General features: G+C 36.0%; 1 protein-coding gene across 3 annotated transcripts in view; it reads left to right on the top strand.

The window, feature by feature from the left end:
- Nucleotides 1–12,708, top strand: part of kcnd3 (potassium voltage-gated channel, Shal-related subfamily, member 3) — a 124,461-nt gene that overhangs the window by 107,146 nt on the left and 4,607 nt on the right. The window contains exons 4-7 of one of the 3 annotated variants that reach the window (XM_048210028.1): nucleotides 879–977; nucleotides 8,725–8,757; nucleotides 8,859–8,951; nucleotides 10,883–11,127. In XM_048210028.1, the coding sequence (XP_048065985.1) occupies nucleotides 879–977; nucleotides 8,725–8,757; nucleotides 8,859–8,951; nucleotides 10,883–11,127 (470 nt within the window). Of the gene's footprint in view, nucleotides 1–878; nucleotides 978–8,721; nucleotides 8,758–8,858; nucleotides 8,952–10,882; nucleotides 11,128–12,708 lie in introns of all 3 variants that reach the window. The other 2 variants (XM_048210027.1, XM_048210029.1) reach the window with 2 other exon arrangements.

The following is a 12,708-nucleotide window of genomic DNA, read 5'->3' as shown; positions in this document are numbered from 1 at the left end:
GGGGCACAAGCCTTTCGTACCACAATGAAATAGACTCGATAGTCCAAGTTAAAAGAGTCTATTAAAGTAACCTAGCAACACTCAAGAAACCAGATTACTCTAGCAACTGCAAAGCAATGCACTAAAAAACACTTAATGACTGCATAGCAACACCCTGACGACCACCCACGATGCCCTAACATGTTCAAGAAAATATAAAAATCTAGTGTATACATAATGTTTATTAATGGTTTGCAAATGTAAACTCTTTTTATCATGTCAATAAAGCTTATTAAATCTTAAAGGAACTGAAATATGAGAGAGAGAATCAGTTTTCTATGCGATGATGAGAGAATGAGAGCACAAATCAGATCATTTGATGCCTCTGGATCTGAGAAGATTAAAATACTCTCATTCATTGTAAATATTAAAATTTGATGTTCCACAGAGGATTCGACTGCTGGTTTTCACCCATCATCCATGCTGTGCCTATAAAAATGACATAGACTGAACCGCTGCTCTATCATTTATCGTTACACAGCTGCGCTAACCGTAATTCAGCATTACACAAGATGTTTACTGTAATTAACCATTACACAGCTGCGTTTCTCTACATTATCATTCTTTTATGCTTTGTGGTACGCACAAGCAACCGCTTTCTTATTCCCTGATCTGTGCACATTTTCACTGCGTAGCTGTCAGGGTCATTCGGATTGGTTCAGTAGTTTTTCATCATCTCATGTCGGTCAGCAATCTATGTGAAATTCCATTTTGTTTCTTAAAGTACTTTGATCTGAATTGCTCCTTCAACAGGGATCAGATTGAGACTCAGACCTTTGTGATGGAAAAGCACTGGTAGACGGAGTTGTAACTTCCTCTGTGTGTGTATGTATTGACAGAAAGCCCGACTGGCCCGAATGAGAATTTCCAAAGGTGGCAGCTCTAGCGCCTTCCTGCACAGCAAACGAAATGGACTCAACCAATCACTGGAGCTAACGGTAAGAAACACACACACATTCTTTCACAAAAACAAAAACACACATTCAAGCTCATTTTTCCATATTTTGTTTCTGTTTGGCTCCCTTGTCATACATTATGCATGGTTTTCAACAAGATCCATATCAGGCAGTGCTTCAGTGCTGAGGTAAAAGCGTCAGGTTGTTTTGCTCTAAAAGTGTTTATTAGAGATTCACATGCGGCGATCTGATCTTCAGCTCTTAAGAGCGATTATGAGATTTTCATGTTTGCATATTTACACAAACATCAGCTCAATTAACTCAATAACATCCAATTTATCAGGACAGAGTGATGAACTGATGTGAAAATGTCTTAATGTGTTGCTAAACACCCTCATTATGGATGGAGAGAGATCTGGTCTTTATTACTGCAGTTGTTTGAAGCTAAAATGTCTTCCTGGAAAAAGAAACTGTCAATTCTCTGAATGCGTTGAATTCATTTGAGGAACGAGGAACATGCTGACAGTGAACAGCTAGTATAGAGACAGATTGCAGGCCAGTGAGTGAAGCAGACGGGAACCTGGCAATATTACGCCTTTTGTTCTGTTCTCAGACCTCAAGACTGTTTTAATAGTGTGGAAAAATTTACTTAATGAATATACTTAAATATAAATATATCAGTGCTGTCAATCGATTAAAAAGAAAATGTATCGATTGCGATTATTGCGATTAATCACGATTAAAAACAGTTTTTAATATTTTTATATTGTAATAATTTCAATTTCTCCAAATTAATATCGAAACAACTTAAAGACAGTATTTTTTAAATATATTGGTTTAAAGGTGCCATCGAATGGAAAATTGAATTTACCTTGGCATAGTTGAATAACAAGAGTTCAGTACATGGAAATGACATACAGTGAGTCTCAAACACCATTGTTTCCTCCTTCTTATATAAATCTCATTTGTTTAAAAAACCTCCGACGAACAGGCGAATCTCAACATAACACCGACTGTTACGGAACAGTCGGGATCATTAATATGTATGACCCCAATATTTGCATATGCCAGCTCATGTTCAAGGTATTAGACAAGGGCAGAACGTCTGGATGTGCACAGCTGAATCATCAGACTAGGTAAGCAAGCAAGAACGATAGCGAAAAATGGCAGATGGAGCGATAATAACTGACATGATGATCCATGATATTTTTAGTGATATTTGTAAATTGTCTTTCTAAATGTTTCATTAGCATGTTGCTAATATACTGTTAAATGTGGTTACCATCGTTTATTACTGTATTCACGGAGACAAGAGCCGTCGCTATTAAACACTTGCAGTCTGTATAATGCATAAACACAACTTCATTCTTTATAAATCTATTTTGAGGGTTATATTAGCTGTGTGAACTTTGTTTATGCTGTTTAAGGCAAGCGAGAGCTCCAGGGGCGGGGAGCGTGAGGAATTAAAGGGGCCGCAGCCTGAATTGGTGCATTTCTAATTATGCCCCAAAATAGGCAGTTAAAAAAATTTATTAAAAAAAATCTATGGGGTATTTTGAGCTGAAACTTCACAGACACATTCAGGGGACACCTTAGACTTATATTACATCTTGTAAAAAAAAACGTTCAATGGCACCTTTAATGGCATATTTTTATGAATAAAGGCCAGTATCACTGATACTAATACTGGTACTGATGTCTCTATGAAATAGATTTTTTTTTTTAAATATTAATTATAGACATTCATCATTATAGTAGGAGAGAACTGAGAAACTTTCTCAGTTTGTGTAAATTCACTTGGGGTTCAGAGTATTTATTTTTTTCCCACATTAATTTCACACATGTCCAGTATAATTATGTGGTTTTGTACTGTGGTTTTGTTATGTTGTATATACTTTTTTTTCTTGATTTACCCCAAAAGAATGGAAGGGAAATGTGACAACATGCCCCATAGGTGGGGCACATTGTAACATGACCATACAACAGCTTAAAATGTCATCTGATCTAATAAAAAAAAATATACAAGACAAACTAAGATATTTTGTGAATAAAATAGAATTATTAACTTTTTCATATAAAATAATGGCATTTTTTAATAATTAAAAATAAACAAATTTTTGCATTTGAAAACAAATAGACCTCAAAAGACAGCTATACAGCATAGTTCAAAACATAATAATAATTAATAATTTCTGAACACTGACTCTCAGTCTTTATTCACCTCTTTCTCATGGTTTATCAATAGAATTCATAAAAGCATTGAATAGAATAGCATAGTTCTAATAGGGGCACATTGTATCTGCGATTTAAACCCGACTCGTGTCTTCGGCTGGTTAGATCAGCATTAAAGAACTACCTCAACTGTTAAATAACAGATATAAGATTAAAATAATATCAGATTCGTCTCATTTTAAATAAACACAAAAAATAGAGATGAAAATCAAAATTTACTTGTGCTATCATTAAATAAATGTTCAGTGATATCTTCCAAAGGTTTTTTTAATTTTGGCCCAATTTTTTCTCGATATAGTGTTGATATGGCAACTAGTAAATACAAGTTTCATCATGCTGGCATGTGTGTAAAGTTTTAAACCAAGTGTGTTACAACTAGCCCAGCGTTACTTTGTGCTCTGCTCTCCCCTATAACTAAAAGCTAATTACAACATTTATTAGGCTTAAAAAAATAACAACTTTTAATTTAAGTTAACTTAAAACAATCTTTACATAAATCCATTATAATAAATGTCATATTTACCTTTGTCTAACAGGTAGGAAATACACAGAAATTGAATAAAGTTATCAAACACATTACAGTCTTCACTGAATAAATTATAAATTAAATATATTAATCCTTGTTAAAGCTACAGTTTTCTCTGTTACCTTTGTTCTTTAATTAACATTAATGACAGACATCACAGCAATTGTTTTATTAGGCTACTGTGATTTTAAGAGCTGCCGCTGCCGAACATGATGCAGATCTGGCGCGCATCTCATTTTCTCACAACTATTTAAGTTCATTTAAGAGGTTATTTAATTCAATTAAGACTGCTCTTATGATGATACTCGACAAAACGGACATTTTGGCATAATTCTGTGTGTTAATATTTGTTCAAGCATGGAAGAGAACTCGATACTGGCACGTGTCTTTCCAAGTAGGGCTTCTGTCACACAGACACCATATTCACAGACAGAGCATTCTCGTTCGTCTTGTGGCGCTTGAATGGTTTAAAAGCATTTGCGTGAATAAGAGCGTGATCATACAATGTAACGCTCTCCAAATTATGATGGAAAAAACGGATTCTGCGTTAATTGCATTAAATATTTTTAATGCGTTAACTGAAAAAATTAAACGCACACGTTAACACACTAATTTTGACAGCACTAATTAAACAGTAGATAAAAACAAGATATGTTTTTTATAATACTGATAAGCAGCATGGGAAATGGATCTGTATGGACACCTTCTGGGAACCAAATACCAAACTTTCCTTGCTAACCAAACAAAACCATAAAAATAATGTTCTGGGAACCAGAAACTAAAGTTCTGGAAACTTTATAATAACGTTATGAGAATGTTAACATTATACAAACCAAAAACTAACGTTCTGGGAACATTAGATTAACGTTAAAAAACTTTCCTGGCTAACCATACAAAACCATAAAAATAACATTCTGGGAACCAAAAACTAATGTTCTGGAAACTTTATAATAACGTTGTGAGAACGTTAGATTAACATTATACAAACCAAAAACTAACATTCTGGGAATGTTAGATTAACGTTAGAATAACGTTCTGGGAATGTTAAAAAAAACATTCCTGGCTGTTAACTGGGTAAAATATATATATATATATATATATATATATAGATAGATAGATAGATAGATAGATAGATACATACACACACACACACACACTGAATATAACACTGAATATAATACTTCAGTCCAGTCTTCAGTGTCACATGAGTCTTCAGAAATCATTATAAAATGCTGATGTTAGAATAACTAACATTCTGGGAATGTTAGATTAACGTTAGAATAGGTTGTGTATATTTTTAATATTAAATGCTTAATTAATGCTTTTTCAGGGATCCACTTGACCCCATACAATATTAAATACAAAATCACATTTCTGAAAAGTGCATGTCTACTTTAGGGCTGTCATTAAAGATTATTTTGGTAATCGAGTAATCGGTCGATTATTATGACAAATGAACGAGTAATCGGATATTTTTTTATGGTAGTAAAAATAGACCTAAGCAAAGACCTAAGCCTTAAAATACATATATAATAACAATGAGGCAATAATAGTTGGTTCAAATAATGTATCAAAAGCAAGTGATTTTATGGTTTTATAGAACAACACTGTTTAAATATATAATATACATAATATAAACCATCCTCAAATGCCTGCAGAGGGTGTCCAAATTAAAGCAGATCAAATCCTTGTTTAAAGGTGCCCTAGAATTAAATATTGAATTTATATTGGCATAGTTAAATAACAAGAGTTCAGTACATGGAAAAGACATACATTGAGTTTCAAACCCCATTGCTTCCTCCTTCTTATATAAATCTCATTTGTTTAAAAGACTTCCGGAAAACACGCAGATCTCAACATAACACCGACTGTTACGTAACAGTCGGGATCATTAATATGTATGACCCCAATATTTGCATATATGCCAGCCCATGTTCAAGGCATTCGACAAGGAAAGGCAGTATTAACGTCTGGATCTGTGCACAGACAAGGTAAGCCAGCAAGAACAACAGAAAAATGGCAGATGGAGCAATAATAACTGACATGATCCATGATATTTTTAGTGATATTTGTAAATTGTCTTTCTAAATGTTTCATTAGCATGTTGCTAATGTACTGTTAAATGTGGTTAAAGTTACCATCGTTTCTTACTGTATTCACGGAGACAAGAGCCGTCGCTATTTTCATTTTTAAACACTTGCAGTCTGTATAATGCATAAACACAACTTCATTCTTTATAAATCTCTCCAACGGTGTAGCATTAGCCGTTAGCCACAGAGCATAGCCTCAAACGTAAACATCCAAATAAATACTTTACTCACATAATTCGAAGCATGCATACAGCATGCATGACGAACATCTTGTAAAGATCCATTTGAGGGTTATATTAGCTGTGTGAACTTTGTAAACGCACTGTAATATAAGCTGCGTTCACGTCACCTCGTATTTACCGGAATCTTGAAATGACAACACGTGACGTTATATTCGGAGCTGTTCACGTCCTTTTGGTCCTTGAACTGGGAATTATGCGTTTCCATGGCAGCACTGTCAACGCCTAAATGAATCTACAGCTGTCAGGTGGTACAGCGCGGCCACGTGGTATATCTGGGAGCTTTCAGAAAACTCCCAGTTTACAAGCTGTAATTACGAGCTCTACGAGGACGTGAACGCTTTTTACAAGCTAGAATCTCGTAACTACAGGAATTACGAGGCCACGTGAACGCACCTATAGTCGAGAGCTTTTGTGGCAGGGAGCACGTGATTTAAAGGGGCGGCGCTGCTAAAATCAGTGTATAGTTAATGATGCCCCAAAATAGGCAGTTAAAAAAATTTATTAAAAAAAATCTATGGGGTATTTTGAGCTGAAATTTCACAGACACATTCAGGAGACACCTTAGACTTATATTACATCTTGTGAAAAAGCATTCTTGGGCACCTTTAATATTTGACAAACGATATTTTATTCAAATGTTTACTTAATCTTTAATATTTGGCCACTTCTTTATGATAGAAATGCTACAGCCACTGAAATTTCTTGAACATGAATATGTTGACAATCAAAACATGCAAACTCAAAGCGAGAGTTTAAACTTTTATTTTGAAATCGAGATGAACAGTTCACAGGTTTATAAATAATTTACCTTACAAATCTGACGAAATGGCACACACTGCGTTCCCAGATAAAAGATTAAGCAACCCAGATGCACAGCATATGCAGAGATAGAGTTTGAGACATGCTCCACGCATGTAAATGATAACAGTACATGTGGAGCAGCGTTTACTCCGAGACGCACATAACCTACAACCATGTCAATAATTAAAGCAGATATAAAATATGCAGCACATATATTTATTTAATTGAATCGCTGCCTTTGCGAATTCACAATAGCATTATATGCTATGGTTTTTAAATGGTTTCAATAGATCCTTAGAAAAGAGTCTAATAATGCTGTTCATGAATTCTCGTCCGTGGAATTTGCCACTTCCGGTATTTTGCCGGTAACTTGACACCGGTAAATTTCAATCGAGGTTTTTTCAAAATCGAGTACTCGAATTTAATCGAGGGATCATGACAGCCCTAGTCTACTTTGTGGTAAAACAAATTGATGAAGTATCAACAATATCGGTCTACAATGGTTTTATCAGATCAAGGGATTTGTCAAAGGGAAAGAAATAAGTAATTATTTTCAAAATAATATGGCCCTGTTTACACCTGGTATTAAGAAATGTTTTTTGTCAATCCGATCACAAGTGGATGATGCCAAATACAGGTGTAAACAGGTGCAAACGTTTTGAGCTTGTCGACTTTCAACCTCTTCAAAGGTAGTCAAAAATGCATTCGACCAGATTGCTTTCGTGGTATAGACGCTCATGTGGTCAAATGTCGAACTACAAAAGACCACCTACTGACCTAATGCGAAAAAATGAGATTTAAACTTTGTCAGCTGAAGACCTAAGTTTGGTTTGAAGATGAAAATGTACCAAGCAATGTTCTCTCACCATTGCTTATTTTTAACAGCATACATTTACCCACACATAGCTCCTCCCCATGAAGAAATCAGGACAGAAGTAGTCGAATGTGGACAAAATAGATTAAAACAGCAAGTGTAAACGGGTAATTGTCTCCCTTGTCTACTTGTGATCTGATCGACTTAAAGGCATCTTAATACCAGTTGTAAACGGGGCCTATAACTCCAAATATAAAAACAGTAAAGTCAATAGCAACAGAAAAAAGGAGGGTTAAAATACACATCTGGATTTTTTCCCTCTTAAAAAGAGGCCTTGGAGGGTGAATCACAAGAACTCTGAAAACCATGAAAAATACGCTTAACTGTCACGAAAATGTCAAAATGGAAAAATTTGTAATGGTCCTAAAAACAGGCTTCATTTTCTTTATGCAAAGTATTCTTTGATTTTAGGGTTAATTTGAGGTTGCTTAATGCGATTCACCCAAGAATGGTCTGATTTGCATCAAATGGAAAAGCTGGTTCTAGGTTAGCCTGTCTGAAGAGCTTATAAATACCACACAGTTCACAGGCAAACATGCAGTCTGCTCAGAATAAGAGTACTCAGGTTTTGTTACTGTAAAACGCCTAATTTTGCTTTCTCTTCATTTCTATCAATATCTTTCTTTTTCCTTCTGTCTTTCTCTCCTCCTACACATCACTGACTGACTCACTCATGTTATTTTGGTGCTCGCATTGTGTTGAGACATTGTGGAAATGGCGAAAATGTGGAGCAGTGTATGTGCGTTCAGCCGGAGGGCCCAGTGTGCGAGCAGGAAAAAGTGCTACGATAAAAGAGACAGATATGAGGAGTTTCAGTAACTGTACCTATGGATTTGTGAAACAGGAAAGTGGAATCACTCTGATTCGCCCAATCCTCTGAGGCCCCTCGTCCTTCCTTTCTCTCAGGCTTTGTTTATTTAAAGTTATGGATGATATATTGTGCTGCTCTGTTATGGATGAAGTTCCTTCCAAAAGCAGTAAACCACTCTCCATGTCTCTCCCTCGCACTCTTACACAACAGCAGCTCCCCTATTACAAGATGAAACTTTCACCACAGGTACTGAGCCAAACACACACTCTGTCCCTCTCTCCACTTCATTATTCATGCATGATATCTGATGATTCCTTAAAAATCTATGTCTGTGTGTGTTTCTGCAGGGATCCTTAGAGGAGGACCAGCAACTGAAAAAGACCACATCTCTGCTGGAGAGCCAACATCACCATCTTCTGCACTGCCTAGAGAAGACTACGGTCAGTTAGAAGTAGTGATGAGCACTTTCGAAACACTGCTTCATTAAGCTTTACAAATCTTTTGTATGGAAACCACTGTTCAGACTGTGTATCAAACTCGCCAAGTCATGTGATTACAGCAAACAAGGCTTCGTCATACTGTTTTGAACGTTTCAAAGTTCCGACCGACGGCTGTTTCTACCTCGGATTAAAAATATAAATGGTACTTGAGACTTTTTATCTCACAATTTCGTCAAATTTTTTCTCCAACCTATAGTTAGATATAAACTGAGAATTGTGAGATACAAACTCGCAAATTGCAAGAAAAAACAAAAAGGCAGAACTGTGAGAAATCAACTCACAATTGCAAGAAAAAAAGTCAGAATTGTGACATAAAAAGTCGCAATTACCTTATTTTATTATTATATAAAAGTGGCTTCTATTGTTTCCATTTTTGATTTGGTGAACCCGTGAACGGGTTTGATCTTGGTATGTTTTATAGTGTAGATTTAATTTCACTTACTTTAATGAATTTTAATACTTATGCATGTATAATACAACAAGGATAAGTTAATTGTTTCTAATTGGCCTAGTTTGCCAAGCCCAGCCTAATGACACATAAAACAAGCACTATACACATTAAAAAAAGAACCTTTACATTTAATAAAAATTGTATTACTTGTAGATTACATTTAATAGTTTACACTTTCATGAAAACATTTGCAATTGCTTTGATAAGGGTGTAATTATACATGTTTGGGCGCGTTTTTACCAGCAGGTGGCGACATATTATGATGTTTTGAGCGCTTCGAAACAGTGAATCATTTTGCAAAAAAAATTGGTTGAGTTTCGAAAAGCGTAGTTTCTTTAATGAGTAATTAAAAACATTCAATTGCTCTGAAGTTAAAGTCAACGCAAAATATATCCCATTATCAGTTGTAAATGAGTCTGCCCTGTCTTATACACGATTCATCAGCACGAGGCAACAAGCTTCCAGAGACAAACAATTGGGAAGTGATGCAAAAAAACACAACACAGCCAATCAGAACAATTAACTCTGTTTGCTAGCTGCTCTCTCGCACACAAAAAAACTGCACAGCATAAAGCACGTACCGTGCATTTCCATGACATCCGCGATGTCCCACCCTTTTTTGCGTTGCTTTGTGGAACTTGAGGGCTTTGTCATGTATAATCCAATGTTTTTCAACATCCACAATCAATCACACCCTCCTCGGTTTTGGATGTTTAACAACATAAATGAGGAGCGTTATTTCGGTCCAATTATATTTCTGTGTGGGCGGGGCTACCCGACGCGGCGCCACAGATGTAACATAGGCCTACAAGCAACATGTAATATATGTTTAAACATAATATTTTATTAAACATATTTTAACAATAAAGAGGCATTATCATTGTTAAACACAGAATAAATCCAAGCAAAATGTCTTACAAATAACAACCAGGAATAGGCCTATAGCAAATTGCAAGTACTGATATATTGACATTCGAAAGGAGGTACGACATATAAAATACATAGTGTTGTTCTGCGTATTAGTTTGGTAAAAAAATTAAAATAAATAAAATCTTTAATCAAAATGTAGTCTAACTTTGCCTCTGCAATAATGACCTTTCCTAACAGTGACATAATCAAGATGAGGACATGAAAAATTATATGAACTAATTATATAGTTTCACCCCTCCCCAGTTCAATCAAATCAAGTCCCGCCCTACAATATTAACCACAGAATATTTACTTTTACAGATGCATTTAATTACATCACCAAACTTGTCTCATGCAATGTATAGGCTAAAAACGAAGGAAATGATTTGATTGTTTTGCTTTCATTTGTCACATTACACAAGTCAAAACGCACCAAATGCTATTTCCTATTCTCTATAATATGCAAAGAAATCAATAAACTGAGGGAAATAATCTTTGTGTTTGTGAACAGAATCATGAGTTTGTGGATGAGCGTCTGTATGAGCAGGGGTACCTGCAGACAGCACTGCAGAACTTCCCATCGCAGAGTCCATCTCTCTCCAGTGAAGAGGGCATAACAGGCACCTGCTGCTCTCGGAGAACCAAGAAGAACATCCAGGCTCTCAATGCCACACACACACACTCACACACGCACAACCTACAGGAGCTTAGCGCCTTACACATCCATTGTGGGGAACAGCAACCACTCAACACCAGGTTAGCACTCCTTCCTGATAAAGACACCCACATGACCTAAGGGTTTATTTTTATTTTTATATGATATGAAGGTCACGTGACAGCTGTTATAAAAAAGTCGGCATGAAACAGAAGTTGTGATAGTCTTTTCTAGTGTGACGTAGCTACATCTGAGCTTCTCGTTTGAGGAGTTGATTTTGTCCATGGGGGATAGATTGGATGGTTGTGGTTTGCTATTGCTGTGATCTCAAGTGAGTGACAGGTTGTCCCACCCTCACGCCAGTAAACACATCATCAAAGAAGAGATGTCGCTGCATGAGGGGAAGTTATTTTGATTAAAGATTATGAGGGTACTTGAATTAAGAAAAAAGATGTGCATAGATAAATCATTTATAATAAATACTGCAATATTCCATAAAAAAAAAAAAAATTGATTTCATGGTGACTTGCATACATTGTAAATGCTTTAGATTTGATTGTTTACCCTGTCGCAAGTATGTAAATTTATTATAAAAACATGAATTGCTAAATGTAAAATTCAAGACAATTTAAATTAATAAAAGTAAATATAAACCATTTTAAAGGTGACCTATTATGCCCCTTTTTACAAGATGTAATATAAGTCTCTAGTGTCCCCAGAATGTGTCTGTGAAGTTTCAGCTCAAAATACCCCACAGATCATTTATTATAGCTTGTCAAAATTTGCCCCTATTTGGCTGTGAGCAAAAATACACCATTTTTGTGTGTTCCTTTAAATGCAAATGAGCTGCTGCTCCCGGCCCCCTTTCCAGAAGATGGCGGAGCTTTAAGAGCTTACGTCTCGGTTGCTCAACAACAACAAAGCTGGAGAATCTCACGCAGCAAAAATGACGATTGTCAGTTACGTTGTTCAGCCTTACATTGTTCAAACCGGAGTTGGAGAATAATGGAACGACTCAGGAAGAAGTTACATCTTATAGAATGGAACTGAGCGGTTAGTGGATAAATTTATGTCGTTGCTGTGGAGTTGATTCAACCAGAGATGTATAGTAACGAAGTAGAACTACTTCACTACTGTACTTAAGTACTAAAAGGCGGTATCTGTACTTTACTAGAGTATTATTTTTTTCTCCTACTTCCACTTTTACTTCAGTACATATTTTCGATGAGTTTAATACTTTTACTCCGATATTTTTTTATGTGCTGCATCGTTACTCGTTACAATTATAAAAATGTTGATGAAGCTGACGCATCAATGAGCGAATCAAGTGATTAAGAAGCTGCGCGTGCTCCCGTTCTGCCTTTTGATCAGCTAAAAAGATCAACCAAAGACGAACCAAAAACACTACCTTCCACCCCTTCAACTTCAAGTGATCGTGGCTGTGAGAGTGAGGAAGGAGACCAACCCTTGTCAGGGCGCATATACGAGCAGCGAGAGAGGGAGAGCGCGAGCGAGCGAGTCCAGGCCGCGCGCGCGCGCGCATTCACCGTCTTAAAACAACACGAGCGCTGTCTTGCTCTCAAATTGCTCTCTATTTGTTTACATAGTTAATGTGCACTGTGAAGTAACATATGCAAACAATGAACAGCTGTATTTTTATTAACTAAGATTAACAAAGATTA

Source organism: Megalobrama amblycephala, linkage group LG12 (assembly GCF_018812025.1).
Source record: "Megalobrama amblycephala isolate DHTTF-2021 linkage group LG12, ASM1881202v1, whole genome shotgun sequence".
Taxonomy (NCBI): Eukaryota; Metazoa; Chordata; class Actinopteri; order Cypriniformes; family Xenocyprididae; genus Megalobrama; species Megalobrama amblycephala.
The sequence above is the reverse complement of the archived record's forward strand: the minus strand, read 5'-3'. Positions and strand labels throughout refer to the sequence as shown.